Source organism: Platalea leucorodia (genome assembly GCF_965183815.1).
Source record: "Platalea leucorodia genome assembly, chromosome: 2".
Lineage (NCBI taxonomy): Eukaryota > Metazoa > Chordata > Aves > Pelecaniformes > Threskiornithidae > Platalea > Platalea leucorodia.
The window spans coordinates 107542311-107558536 of record NC_138824.1 but is presented as its reverse complement, the minus strand read 5'-3'; the positions used below and the strand labels follow the sequence as shown (position 1 = coordinate 107558536).

At 36.0% G+C, this 16226-nt stretch overlaps 1 protein-coding gene across 1 annotated transcript in view; it reads right to left on the bottom strand.

The window, feature by feature from the left end:
* TMPRSS15 (transmembrane serine protease 15) overlaps positions 1–15965 on the bottom strand; it is a gene marked incomplete at both ends in the record, with an annotated part of 56380 nt that extends 40415 nt beyond the window's left edge. The window contains 9 exon segments of the mRNA XM_082336435.1: positions 3470–3589; positions 5581–5673; positions 5676–5677; positions 5939–5984; positions 10618–10760; positions 11920–11964; positions 12802–12869; positions 13172–13302; positions 15821–15965. Of these exon segments, the coding sequence (XP_082192561.1) occupies positions 3470–3589; positions 5581–5673; positions 5676–5677; positions 5939–5984; positions 10618–10760; positions 11920–11964; positions 12802–12869; positions 13172–13302; positions 15821–15965 (793 nt within the window).
* Positions 15966–16226: the final 261 nt, after the last annotated feature.

Below are 16226 nucleotides of genomic sequence, written 5' to 3'. Positions count from 1 at the left end.
AAGGGCAGTACGTTACTTCCTGGCTTACATATGATTAATTTCTCTCAGTACTGTAGTGATGCTGTGAGGTAGGTAATCACAAAATGTTAGCCTAGACATATAATAACTGCAAAGAGAGTCTGCAGAGAGAAACACCTCCTGGGATCAGCCTCCAGTCTCCCTTTCCTTACATTTACGTGGTACATGGCTGCTTTTCAGAAATACCAGCCATTATTAATAGATACTGTTCAGACTTTCGCATTTCTCTAGAGACCCTTTCTTTGAAATTGCTAACTGCGCTTTTGCAATGCCTTTTGTTACTGCACTGCATTGCAGAGCAAGGAAGAAACCTTTCAAGATAATTTTAATCAATAAAACCAAAAAAATGAAGGTGTTCAGTTGCCTGAATCTCTGCTGAGAATCTGAGATTTTACTGAATTCTGTCTAATGCAGGAAGAAACTATTAAAATTCACCCTTGTATTCTATATTTTAAAACCACTAACATATTCTAAAATCAGAAGTTCTACTACTAATAATAGGAATAATAATCAAGATGAAAAAACAAACCAAGTTGTTTAAAGGGCAGCAATTACATTTTGTGCAAGAGCACTTGTAGCACAAATTATGAATTGGCTGTAAATCTCATTGTGAAACTCTGAAGCACTTCTGAAAATCTAGACAATTTTAGCTTTTATATGACTGTATTAAATTACTGTAGGGATGGGACATAAGTGAAAAATCAAAGAGGTGGAAAAATTGGCAGGTGTCCCAAACGTGCATAGGGCTTATTGCCACTCATTCCATTGGTTTTGCAAAGTCTGCTAATAAACCTAAATATATAAATTTAGAAAAGCTCTGAGCTTTTGGATGGAAAATTTTAAGACTGAAAATGTAACACAAGAGTCATGGAGCAGCAATTCGTCCTCCAGCCAGAACTGTATGTCTGTAAGATTGTGAGCTGAAACTGCTAAACTAATAGTAACCAAATGAATTGCTTGGAAATACCAGGCATCAGTGAAAATGAACAGGCGCAAACCATCCAGCTCCCTGAAGTGGACATTCTGTCTATTTTTACTTGTATGTGCATTCCTGAAATTTTCACCTCAGTTGTGCATATTCTTTAGTCACTGTTAAAATGTTGATTAAGAAATAATATCCCCAGTTACAAAGGAGCAGGATATTCACAATTTATATTTGGTAGAGGTTCAGGGAGAGATGGAAATCAGATCCAAAAGCCATGTGCATAAGAGGCTACGCCTCAGCTGAAAAACTCTACTCAGGCACAATTCATAACTTAAACCACTGTGTAGCCACCAGGGCACAGCTGAGTCATGTCTACGTAGCTTTGACTGCAAGTAGGTGAGCTTATCTTTGTCTGTATCTACTAATGTATGAATACCAATTAAATTCTGTTCTACATGACAGGTCTGACTGTAATGTCATTAATAAAATGTGAGCAAAACTCGTAAACTCAGACCTAATCATTCATGGTAACTAAAAAGCATTCACTTTGATGAGATGTATAATACTACTTTTTAACTATAAGGTTCTGCACTTTTTTAATTTAGCTATATCTAAAATAAAATAAACAAATACCCCAAACAAAATCCATGTCTCAATACAACAGTATGATGGTAGAAATGAATGACTGAATAACTCTTTGGGGTTGTGCTACCTTAACGCTTGCAGTGGAGCAAAGGTCTAGCTGAGGCTGCTTTAGGACCTTCTGATTTCCTCAACTGTAGGGGACCTGCTCAGAGCCCATCATTCTTATGATCTAGCTGGATGCAGCTGTTATGCTAAATAGACATTTGACTGTGTTTCAGTAGATATTCTACTGAAGTATTTTGATGGATATTTTCCCAAAAAAGTTCAGCTAAGTCTCTCTTCTGAGTTGGCTGCACTCAGAAAAATGCAGGTAATGGGCAGGTCTGCAATTCACCTTTTTTTTCTGAACAAAATTCCACTTCTGGCAGAAGGAGTCAGCATGTCACCAGCCTTCAGAATCAGGCTTGCAGATTCTTTAAAAAAAAATTGGTCTTTTACTTGCTTGTTTGTTTTTAAACCAGAGCCCAGCATTTTACATGTTGCTGAAAGCTCAGAGCAGACTGTCCCCACCGTTATTCTCAGGAAAGTTCAGAAGGCTGTTCTCAGAGCAGAAGGGAAATAAACTTTTCAGATTTCTAGCACCAAATTCTATATTTAAAAAGCAAACAAAACTCTCAAGGAGTTAATTGCTCCAACTTCTAAAACATTTGCAAAGTTCTCTTTGCAAGAAAACTTTACAGACTTTTAACTGAGAGCTGAGACTGTGAAGAGCAATGCAGACAACATTAACATACATGCTTCTCCACCAAAAAGCTGCACATGCACTTTGGTAGAGCAGCAACATAGTCAGACTCCTTAGTACAATTTCACAGTGTTCACTGCTACATGGAGTAATGGCTGCTCTGCACAAAAAGGTGCTCAGGCAAACGAGGCAGTCAGATAAAGGGAAACAAACTCACTGGCACTGAAGGACATAAACTTTTTCCATTAAAAACCAATCAGGTTTCAGGTTTGTAAGATTTTCACAGAATCACAGAAGGGTTGAGGTTGGAAGGAACCTCTGGAGGTCATCTGGCCCAACCCCCTGCTCAAGCAGGGCCACCTAGAGCCGGTTGCCCAGATTTTCACATCATCATCTTGCATCTCTCACTGCGGTGCCAGCAACCCAAACATTTGTGTCAGAGTCATCCAGACACTTGGTGTAGTGAGATGCCGGTGAGCGGCCCACAAACAGAGTTAGAGCGCCTGCCAGGGCTCCATTCTGCTGTGGCAGCAGTCACACTTGCCTGCCCTGGCTGCAAAATGCTGCCACTGCTTCCCCCTCCCCCCATTTAAGTTTCTGGATGTACAATATCAATGTATCTGAGTGAACACAGTAACCTGGGAAAAGCTGTTTGTATGATGATATTCTTAATGCTGGAATCAAAAGAGAAGCCTCTCTTCTGACTCCAAATATACCATTAGGTGGTTTCTGATACTAGGTAATGTGACTTTATGTCTGTATAGGGTCATAATGTTAATTTATTTGGAAAGAACATGATTTGATTTTATTGGTACACAACTTCATATGAAATTTCTATATTATTTTATAATTTATATTATATTTATTAATATTATTAATATTTATATAGTAAACAATGTCTAATATTTTATTATTTAACATTCTGTAATTCTTATTATAATATTTTTATATATAATATTATTATAACCAGATTGTAATATTTCTTCATTATTTATTAAGCATATTCTTCTTTAATGAGAATTTTAAAGACAATTGTTTCCCTTTACAAGATAAAGATTACAACAACCTTTCTTGTTATTATTTTTAGTAGAATTGATTTGGACTTCACTGTGCAGTTTATTGCCTATAAACTATTTACAAACTAATAACAGGTTTAAGTATGTTTAAAAAGACTGATTTACAGGGGTTTACATTCTTACCACATCTTTTTTCAGATTCATCTGAACCATCCAGGCAGTCCAAGACCCCATCACAAAATAAATCTTTTCTAATGCAGGTTACACCATCATCACAAAGTTCAGCAGGTGGCAAACACTCAGCTGAAATAATAAGGACAACAGCAATAACAGCACAGCAGTAATGCACTTTCACTACAAAGGAAAATTGACTTACCTCTGCTTACTCTAGCACAAATCAAATCATCCACTCGATTGTGTTTTACAAAACTACATTTTTAGAAGCCTGGAATGAAATATCACATACTAAAAAGATAAATTTGGCACAGAATGGAGGAAGTTCTCAGAAGTGACATTTTCTTTTTCTGAAATTAAGCTTGAAGTAGGGCTGGAAGAAAATTTCCATGACTTCTCATTTCCTTCCTCTACCCAAATAAACTACTTTAGGCAATATAATAAATGACATTTTCCAATTTCTTATGTTGAATAACACGAGAAAACTTTACTTTGGTTTAAATAACAGTGAAAAATCTCTGGGTTTAGTTGAATACAATTTAATTTAATTTCTTCAACTTCAATACATCACAAAGTTGCACTTCATCATGCCAAAGAATCTCATTTTTTAACTAGCATATCTTGAAAATGAAAGCCTTTAAGACTGGATCTTCAAATACCAGGAACATTAGAAACCCTATTCTTTTCAGATTTGCAAATTAAGTTTATAAGTTAAGAGCTAATTACTGCAAAAAGAATACATGGGCAGATCCTTAAAATTGTGGAATTTCACTAACAGTATTTTCCCAGAGCATAAATGTTCATCCACTGCAAACATGCTCTCTCAGTCTTTAGATGGTTTTGGTTTTAGACATCTGTGGAATTCAAGTAGGTCCTATTAAGGTGAATAAAAACATGCAGCTAAAATAAGCTTTGGATAACTACTAATTTCAAAATTCTTGAAAATTGCATTAAATTCTATGGAAATTATTCACCTAGCAGTATTCACATAGTTCCTTTTCTTTACTTCAGTAAATGCTTACTGGAAAAGGTCAAAATTTCTTATGCAAGAAAAAAATATTAATTTGTAAAACTGATCTTACAGCCTCTAACCATTATTGCTTGATTTATTTTTTCATAAAACTTTAGCTCTGTAATCAGATTAAGTAAATGCTTGTATGATATTGTATTGTATGATATCAGTATAAGTGACAAAGACTGAAATTGGTTTGGATGTATTGTAGAATTTCAAAGTGCTTTACAAAACACTTTCAGTGTTAGCATTGTAGACAGTGTAAAGAAAAAGAGCTGCCATTTTTCATCCAATTGGTAACTGAAGCAAACAAAACATACTTTAGTCAAGGGTTGGAGGTGATACAGTACCAATGAATGAATTGCCACAGATAAGTGGAGACAAAACTGTGCATTCTAGACCCAGAACAAAAACTCAACCAATAATGTAGAAATATGTTTTGCACAAGCCCACTATGCAAGAAAACATTGTTTACATACGACGTGATCAATTCTAGTTTTATTCTTCAACTCATAAAACTAAACAGCATTGCCACCTACTGGATAGAAAGAAACGAACATTTTCTAGTAAAACATTTTGACAGTTTTTTAAATGGCAAATTCCCCTAAATTGCAATGTAATTGCTATACTCAACTAAAAAATGGCAGTAAACACATTAGACCCATTTGAATATGCTTATAAATGTCATATATATGTCACCATTTAATAAGGCTAGGGGAGGATTTCAAATATTCAGACAGCTTTGGCTTTCTGTCCATTGGAAATAATGTGAGAGTTTGCTAAGAGTTTTTTTTTTTTTTTTTTTTTTTTTTAAAAAGCCCCAAGAAATAATAGGAAACAGAAATGAGCAGTCAGTATGCGTATCAATATATATACATCAATATACACAACACATATACAATTTTTGCAGAAAGTAGTCTTAGAAGTCCTTTCTCTTTGAAGAGGTCTCCTTAGTCAAATCAACGGTAAACCCGCATATTGTGTATTTGTAGGAATGGGATGCGAGAATTGAATGACGCGAGAAGAGGCTGTACACAAACAGTGTAATTCTAAGATCTGAGACTGTTTCATATAACCTCTCTGCTTCTCCCCACACATAGTTACCTACCTGCAGTTGTTGAGGACTTGCTTGTAGTGAGTTGTCCTGAACCTGCGCAAACACAACCCAAGGATAGAAATTTACTTCTTGCTCCCTGGAAGCACCTCTGCAGTTGCTTGTGCAGAACTAAGCAGCAGCTAGTCTGCTCTTATATCTGCATTATTTGCTGTATTCCCAAATGCCAGCTTAGGCAATGATATGGTAATGCCAGCTTCTGTGGTGTTCAGATCACTGTTTTCTCAAATGGTCAGAAATGATGAAGGGCAGCTAACTGTCACTGAATGGACCCTAGCAGCTGAACAGCAACTCTTATGTTTCTTCATGTTGTATTGCTAACAAAAAATAGCTTCTGTTTTATGAAAGATACTGACCTGACGAAGTTAAAGGCATCATTGTAGTAAGATTTTCAGCAGCTACAGGAAGAAAGCAAGTTCATTATAAACTCCTTTTATAGCACAGTATCTAGTTTTATACAACTCAGAGAAAGAAAGGTTAGAAAAAAAAATCAGCTGTGACTATTTCTCTTTGAATCACTAGCAGTGTTCCACTTCCCTCCTTTTGACCATCTCACCCTCTTCCCAGCCTTTTCTCAAACTCTGATCTTCCTAAGGGGAAAGATCCATATTAATCCCTTTCAATCCTCAGTCCCTACTCATTGTCTTGCATATAAAATGTCTTCATCTGGCAAACCTCTGTCTTTACACTTTTTATACTATGGAGATATTCAGAGCACCTGTGTCTTATAGAACAGTATTTAGATCAATGAGTTAAAATTAACTCATCTAAGATCTAAGACTGTTTCCTATAACCTCCCTGCTTCTTCCCATACGTAGTTACCTACCTGCAGTCGTTGAGGACTTGCTTGTAGTGAGCTGTCCTGAACCTACCTGGGCAAACACAACCCAAGGCTAGGAATTTAATTCTTTCTCCCTGGGAGCACCTCTGCAGTTGCTTGCGCAGAAATAAGCATCAGCGAGTCTGCTCTTATATCTGCATTATTTGCTGTATCCCCAAACCCCAGCCTAGGTAATAAAATGGCAAAGCCAGCTTGCATGGCTTGACCCTGAAGGTCAAATGTCACAATAAACATAAAAATAATGTGGAACCCAAGTGTATTTTAAATCTCATTCTTTTAGCTCTAGTCACATGCTTTTCAATAACTTCAAAAGACTTATGTTATTTTTTTCCCATTAAAATAACAGCAATGATTTCTTGTCTTTCCCTGGTATGTAAAAGTTCTAACCTGAAGCCGGTGTCAGGGAGCTTGTAGTTAGACTCATGGGAGCTGTTGAAACAAGACAAATTATGACAACTTTAATATTAGTACTAAATGTATATGTACATTTTCTTATAAATAATATTGCTCAACAAATCAGTTATTGCAGTGTGAGGAGAGGAGCCTCAAACCTATCTAGTCTTTGTATATTCACATACAGGCATAAATACATACCTGTATGTATACATATTTACACATGAACAAATGCCTAGGTACATAAGTAATTTTTATTAGTGATAGTAACTGCAAAACATTTTTGAAAAATGGAATGCTTATTTGTGATTGCTCCAACACAACTTCCACTTAGTGGTGCTTTTAATAACAATCACTGAGGATGCCCCTGGCATTTCCAGCTCCTAAATAGTCTTTTCTTTTTTCCTCTTTGAATTTGCATTAGCATCCTGTTTACTATTTTTACTTTCTACATTAAGACTCAAATATGCTGGTAAGATGATGATACCCTCAGCTGAAAAAGATCCCCATGTCACTACAGTTAATAGATCCTGTCCCTTAGTTTCTAAGATGAAGGGCCAGAAGGAATAAAGTAAGAGACATAGTAATGCCTTCTCTATAGTTTGCCATCTGTCAGTTTTGCTGGCAGAAGTTGCTGATCATTGGCCATTACAGACTTACTTTTGTTGGATGTTCCTGCTCTCCCAGATGTATTAGTGCACAAACTTGCATGAGGACCTCCTAATAATTTTCTATCAAAAGATGCTGATTTAGCACACACTATTAAACTAAGCTAGGCCATTTTGTATTAAATGGATTATGGAGCATTCTATGTCAGCAAATTTAAGGACACAGTTCCTCTGGCAGAGAGAGAGAAGAGGCCAGCAGAAGGTGCAGGGAGCGTGCAGTTGGATGGACTGTTCTCACACAGCTACATTCAGAGAAGGAAGCTTCATTCATAGCTTCACAGTAGTTTCCGAAGTGTTATATACATATGTATCTACCTACATACCTGTCTATATATTTTCTAAAGGATCACTATTTTGGAAGGAATTAAACATTCGAAGACCTAAAACAAGGATGCACGCATGAGCAAGCAGTTCTAATACAACAGTTATCAGGACACTACATCTTGAAAACTGTTGAAAAAAATTGGGATTGTTACAGGCACTCCCAAAAGTGCACGCACAGGCTGACAGCACAAGTCATGAAAGGAAAAGCACAGGACAGTGACAGAGGCATCAGTGGCATAAACACAAATCACAACGGTCAGTTACTGCATGATCTCACTAAAGTAACAGTGAGGTGGATAAGGATGTTTTTAGGGTCAACAGAGCCAAAATTCAAGCATCCAGCACATGTAAACATACCACATATGGTAAAACTTGGGTATATGGTGGGATTTGGACTGAAACAGAAAGAACAAAGCAGCAGACAGTGTTAGCAAACATACAAAAATGACCCCAAGCAGACCCAAGACCAAGGGGGAAGGAATCCACACCAAGAACATCATTCCCATTCCATCCTGGGGTGCTGACAACTCCCAACTCCCCCCTCCCTGTGGTACCTCCCCCCCCACCTCCCAATTTCTTCTTTGGGATGATTAGCAACATTGAACCTAGAACTCAGGGGAGCATTGAGATAGCATACCAGAGGAAGGGATAGACAGGACAAAATTCGTATGTTAGGAGTTTCAACTGTATCATTGGAAATAAGCTGTAGTAATTGTACACTTTGGACTATATACATTACTAGGCCTGTAACTAGACTAATAATAAATCTTTCATTGTTATGGCTGTAATTAGACTATCAATAAATACTTGGCTCCTATATTCATAGATGCATTTCTTTAGCTCACATAAATTGCACGAAGCTCCTGATCTGGTACCCTGCCCTGTTTTCTCAAATGGTCAGAAATGATGAAGGGCAGCTAACTGTCACTGAATGGACCCTAGCAGTCAAGCCCTAACTACAGCCAAGGCAGCTTTACTAAGTTACACCAGCTGAACAGCAACTCTTATGTTTCTTCATGTTGTATTGCTAACAAAAAATAGCTTCTGTTTTATGAAAGATACTGACCTGACGAAGTTAAAGGCATCATTGTAGTAAGATTTTCAGCAGCTACAGGAAGAAAGCAAGTTCATTATAAACTCCTTTTATAGCACAGTATCTAGTTTTATACAACTCAGAGAAAGAAAGGTTAGAAAAAAAAATCAGCTGTGACTATTTCTCTTTGAATCACTAGCAGTGTTCCACTTCCCTCCTTTTGACCATCTCACCCTCTTCCCAGCCTTTTCTCAAACTCTGATCTTCCTAAGGGGAAAGATCCATATTAATCCCTTTCAATCCTCAGTCCCTACTCATTGTCTTGCATATAAAATGTCTTCATCTGGCAAACCTCTGTCTTGACACTTTTTATACTATGGAGATATTCAGAGCACCTGTGTCTTATAGAACAGTATTTAGATCAGATAAATTGAGTTAAAATTAACCTGAGATAATTTGCAGCAAAGAAAGTTACTTTTAATCACTGTGAAAACTGATTTCAAGCAAGTCACACCTGTGTTGTAGTTCCCTCTCTCTCTGAAATAGGAATAAAACTTCTCTTGCAGAACATACTGAGATATAGGATGCAAAAGTGCCATATATGATTATGATTGTTAATTAGTTACAGTTGTTATTTTATTGAAGCACTCCTGATGGAACGGACAGATGATATCTCATGTGAAAAGAGGCATTTTAATGATCCACGGAAATAAAAGTTTGACTACTTCAAAATTCATCAATAGATATACAACCTTTAAAAAGCTCTTCATAATTTTCTTTGGTGGCATTTTTGAAGTATAATGAGCAATCACTTTCTACAGTGATGTGCAGTTATTTAGAACAACTTCTTATATGTGGTGCAAGTAGTGAAGAGAAATAAAGATGTCAAGACTCTGATTTTAGCCTTTGAATATATGAAGTACTTAGCAAAAAATGCACCTTTTAGAATAGAGTAAGAGACATTGCACACCAGATGTCCCACTCCTCTTAAAGCAATCAGGTGCTACTTAATAGTATCTCCAGCAGGTCTTCAAATGTCAGCTAATCAACTTCCACTTCAAAGGATTCAAATTACTTTTTATCCTCATCCTCAGTGAAGGTCTGTTTTGAAGCTTACTGAGGTAAAAACCAGGATTCCCATTGATCTTGTTGGGCTTACACTTAAGCTTTTATAAATCTTCTAGAACTTACATAAAATCACTATATTTGTATATTTGCAGAATTTAAGACTACCTAGTCTTTAAAGTCACATTCCTTTTTTCCATTTACTCTTTACCTAAGCTTTAGAGGAATATGAAGTCAGTTCCTTGGGCATACTTCTCCAGAAGCCACACTCTGTATTCAATTTGTTGTTCTTACTGATATCTTTCCAATAAATGAGTCTTCACTCACTGTGAGGCTGAGCCCTTTTCCTTATTCTTTAGCAAAACAAAATGATATTTGCATTTACTTATGAAACAACACAGTTGGGGCTTAATTGCTTTGAGGGATAACAAAATTACAAATGTTATGCTACATGAAAGAGATGAAATTGAGTGGTTTTTCTCTGGGAAATCACTCCTTTGTCCTTTACTCCCTTCTTAATGAACATACACAATGCTGACTCATACTTTCTAGTTGACGAGGTTGTAAATGGTTCTTTCAGCTGCTACTGGAAGTTGTGTAACGGGGCAGGAGGGCACCCATGAGCATAAGTAACAATCCGTTTGCTGTTTGGGAGCCAAAGACCTGCAGTTCTCAATATATAGAGAAAAAATGTTTACTAGCATTACCTGTGACTTGTATGCTCTTCACATCAATTTTCAAAGTCTGGGTAAGATTAGTTTTATTTGTGTTGATACCTGAAACCAACTCATCTTTTACTTTCTCAACTGTTACCATCTGGGTAAAATAAAGGTTGAAGATCACGACAACACTAGCAATACAAAACAGAGAATGTGATTAGTTATGCAAACTAATGAAGTAAATCTGATGTATGACTTATCATCTAGATAATACTTCATTCCAACACCGGTTCCATTTGCAAAGTCAGATTATCTTTAAGTGCTGACTGGCAAAAATGACACATAAAGAAACACCTCTTAATTTAGGTTTAAACCTTGGAGAAACAGGGTTTTTTCTTTATGTACTCTTATTTTCACTGTGGAAAAAAACAAAACAACATTCATATCAATTGGTGCAATGGAGCTGAATTTGAATAAACTAAAGGACAAGTAGGTTTATTGTTATTGAACAGGTCTTCTAGTGTAAGCCCTAAAATATTGATGGTGAACCTTGAAGTGTTATGAAAATTATATAATATATTCATGTTACAAAAATATAATACAAAGGAATCACTTCTATAAAGCAAACATCATCTATGGATTCTGTATCTGTGAGGATCAGCTGTGTGACTGCCTGAATTCTCATAAGAAAACAGTAATGGCTGAAAGCGAAAGCACAGATATTTTGATACCAGTGGTTAATCTACATTTAAATTCTAAGGGGCTTGAATTTTATCCAGTGTTGTCTGTTTGCTCTCTCCCACCCCTTCTAGATACTATTATTAAGTTTTATATTTGTAACTAGCTTAAGATAGTGCCAAAGTATGATGCTTGTCAAAGTTTTCCTCCGTTTACTTACATTTAGGTGCAAACTTTTTTATTCTTAAACACTTATACTACTCAAGTGCAACTGACTCAGCAGTGCTTTTTGATAAGGGGTGATTAATCCTGCCATTTTGCTGAGCATAGTTTGCAGTTTGCAATATATGGAAAAAGCTCTCCTCTTTAATTTATTACATGTTTCTGATAACCTCTAGGCCATGCTGAGAAAACAAAAGCTTTTATTGCTATCCTTGTGACTCAGCAGAGTTTCAAGGGTGAAATAACACAGAGATTGCCCAAAGGGGTAAACACTTTTAAAATGAAAAGAGTAAACTAGAAAATAATTTCTGGGACAAAGTAATATTTCAAGTATTATTTCAAAGCAGAAGTGAAGACATCTCTATTCACTGTCCGCAGAACAACTTTCCAAACTAATAGCGTCATTGTCTCCTGCCCATATTTTAAGTAAACTTTGTCATATGCAGTTACCTAATTTCTGACTTCTTGAATCTTTCATGACTGTCTTCAGATTTCCTGTAGAAAAAAAACAGCAATAAAACAAAACACAACACAAAAGCATATGATTCCCCTTCAGTTTATAATGTTGTGGATAGGATGGAAGCGTGTTCTGAAACTGTTTAATAATGGGAGACAGTATTACACGTGTTTTGCTGAATCGGGACCTTATTATGAACAACGCAGATGGAATTAACACTACAGACCTCACTGTGTATACTGGACTTTTTTGCCAGCTGGCCTTCAGTAGGACAACTAACATAATAGGATATTGAAAATGAGGTCAAACAAGCTTTAATAAACAAAGCAGGTCTTACTGTACCTATTTTATGGACTATTTAGGACACACAGAGTGCAGCTTTACCTGGTGTCAAATGACAGCCTCACTTGCTAACACCCTAAGGAATATGAGTTAAGTGGATCTATGTCCATAGGGATATATGAGTGTATTTCCATTCATCTCAGCTTATGCCAGCAGATATCTAACCTGAGCTTTCTTCCAGATGGCAAGGGCCAGCAACCCTGCAAACGCAGTACAACTAATAAGCCTTGGGTAAAAAAAGATTTTAGCCATTCTTTAAAATATGGAAGTTTTGTGAGTTGGTCTTAGGGCTCAGCCTTATTGGTTTGGTCAAGGCATGGACATACAGGAGTCCAAGAAGGAAGTTTGCCCAAAGAAACACATTGGTGTCAAACTTCCCACAGCAGCACTTGGAAGATGTAAGATGTGAAAGGAATAATATAGGATGTTCCCAAGGACCTCTTGAAAAGCAAGGTATTGGTAAGCACTCCTGTGAGAAATAGCTGTGATGACTTTTGACATTTATTTGCAAAGTTCAGTTAAACTGTACCTACTTGAACTGGGAAATTTCACATCTCTCAAATTCGTTTTTCAGATCACTTGCTTGAAAGACTTTTTGTATCTATATGGAAAAGAGAAATCTTGAACTAATACAGTATTTAAAAATACACCCAGTTGCACACTGCATTCATGGTTTTAATACTAAATAGTTTTTCCTTCCCAAATCTAGACTACAGAAGCAAACTTTTTCTTTGATGCTTCACTGAGTTTCACAAATAAGGAATATATTGAGTTCTGACCAGGCTTAGGACCTGAAATGTGTCAGTTTGGAGAGAGGAAAAAGCCATCAACAGCAGGTCATGTTAGGGAATTAACGTACCTACCACATATTCTTGAATTAACCAGACACCAATAGGTTCTTACCAATTGTTCAACATCAAAGGCAAGGACTTTGAAATCAGCTGATGATCTGTTTTGCAAAGCAGGAGTGAATGATGTCCCAGAGAGTATTTTAAATGTTCCTATGTAGCCATGAGTATTCCCATCTGCTTCAGCTAGATAATTAAAAATAAAATTAAATGTTTTGAATTATATAGAAAGAAATGAAAAACATTATATTAGATTTTACTCCACACAGATCATCAATACAATAACTTCTAGCTTCCTGGTTTGCTTTGTAATCAGAGATGTTTTGCCTAGGGCTGATTTTAAAAAAGTGACAGACTTTTTTCAATGTTTACAATAGTTACTACTGTAAACATATTTTTATGAATACTATTTGTCCTTGGTTCTCATAACTTCCAATTTTGTTTTAAATGCTGTTTTCCAGCAGCACGGTGAATGGATAAAGGGGACAATGGCATGTCCAGTTATGTCTAACAGAAGGGACAAAGATATATGGGAAGAACGATAGTGAATTATGATGGTTTTGTGTGTTCTGGATTAAAAATACTTAGAATTAGTACTTCACACTTTCTGTATTAAATGCTGTGCACTTTTTATATAAATGTATGCTATTTTTGATGACAGCACTGGAAACACTAGTGTCAGACTAGTCAAACTATTTTTGACCTGACCTTACTTACCAATACATGCATGAAATGCTGGGAGGATTTCTGAGGAAACTAAATAACTGGTCCTTACTGCAAATTTAATCTTGATTTTTAATATGTTACAGCATATGAAGTATGCATAAAGTAATTCATTATACATCAAAATATTTCCTCACTGTATAGCACACTGGAAATTTTCAGATAAGACCTGAATTACTGTGATTGATATTGATAGAAAATACCTTTTGCTTACCAGTTACAGTACCAGTGGTATTTTTAGGTTATGTTTGAAGGCATTAACATCCAAAATTAGTTTTAACACAAAAGCAAATAACTGATAAATACTATAATAAACAGCTTGTGATGGAAGGCACAGCCTAGTGACACCAATTTGCTACTATCAACTAGTAACAGCAGACCACTTTGAGCTTCTTTGAGGACCATTTATCCTTACAGCAATTGCAAAACTATTTAAACAAATGTTTAAATTAACAAATGTTTAAATTAACAAATGTTAAAGGCAAAGGCCTTTTTTTATAATATATGTCAACTACAATTTTTTAAAATGTTTTATAATTATTATTTGTACATGATTAAATTCTTGCCTATTCATCTTCTAAGACCTAAGTAATTTGATTAAAGCTGTCTCTAACTAGATGCAATAATACACCATCATTACCTTTAAGCTCATTTTATTTTACTGGAATGTGATAGTAGTCTGGTAAGAGGGGAAGAAAGTCAGTAGGGAGAACAAGTTTTAAAATCTGGAATGACAAACAATAGCGACTAAAGAAATAAACTTTAATATTCTGCCAAAACATTTTTTTTTAAATGGCTTATAGCTAGTTTAGTGTTCATGTACTTCAGTATGAAATAGTATGGACTTTTGGTTAATGAAGGCACCAAAACCATCAATGTATCAGAATTATTTTTTCAGCTACAAAAATCACTGTGATGAAAAAATGTTTCTTGAAACTTTTGCCTAACCTGTTTCCTTCACCCCATTTCAAAATGCCTTTTTGCTATTAGCTGTGAGGGCTCCATAGACCTAACTACATTTCCTTCCAATCAAAAATCTAGATCACAGAAGGGTTGAGGTTGGAAGAGAGCTCTGGAGGTCATTTGGTCCAACCCCTCTGCTCAAGCAGGGCCACCTAAAGCCAGTTGGCCAGGACAATGTCCAGATGGCTTTTGAATATCTCCAAGGATGGAGACTCCACAATCTCATCAGTCCTTTACTGGACTCTCTCCAGCAGCTGCATAAGTCTCATGTACTGAGGAGCCCAGAACTTGACACAGTACTCCAGATGTGGCCTTACCAAGGCACAGTTAACATATATCCACAATATTTTTAAACCAAAATTTCAGTTCCATTTGAAAATCATGCCAAGTTGATTTTTTAATTTAGTTTACTTTGAGTATCAGTAGCTTGACTCTATCACATTCTGAGCATTGGCTAAATATTAAGAATGACTTTACCTTAACTTTACATAGGGCTGGGAGCTGACTGTCTAATGCAGGATCTCTCTCACACCAATAAATGACTTGAAAATAATTTGGTTTTTATAAAAATGAAAACATTCCAAGAGATGTAGAACACCTAAAGCTCCTCACAGACTTCAGTGCATTATCAATGTCTTCCTGAGTCAAAGTTCATATATGAAGAAAAAAGCAAAAATTCACAATTTGCTGTATTACCTTCTCTAGTTGATGAATACAAATTGAATAACGAAAGCTTTATAGCTTGCATTCCAGCGACCTCTCCCAAAGTCTAAACCATAAAAATTCTTTTCTATGGCTTCAGGACACGCTTCAAGTGCTTGCATTTTTGCCTATTTTGTTCACATCAATTTCCAGGGGAGAAGAGGAGCAAAACATAAAAAAAACCCCAACAAACACAAAAAAAACCCCTAGCATTAAAAGCCTAGCATGAAATATGATTACAGTGACAACACCACTGGCTTCAAAGTCTGAACGTCTACTGAAGAACTCCTGAAAAGGTTAAAGGCTGGCTACTTACCTCGTTCTAACTCCTGGATTGATAACCATGAAAGTACAATCAGTCCAACACAAACACACACGAAAATTGCAAGCAGAGAAGCAAACAAAATTTCATAGTAACTAAGAGGAATATAGTTCTTATCAGATGATTTTTTCAGCTTCATTTCTGTCTTGAAAGCTTGCATGAATTAAGGACTGACAAAAGACACAACCTGAAAAGGAGGGTAATAATCCACAAGAACAGATATTTATAGGAGATGCTTGTAAATTAATTACACCATAAAACTTCATTGACATAGGTTTTTACAGCTTTCCTGAACGGTCATATTCATGGACAAGATATGCAAATATGAAGAAAAGCAATCTCTTCAGAAAAGAAGCACTTAAGATTTTGTCTCAGATAAGAATAAGCAAAACCACAAAAA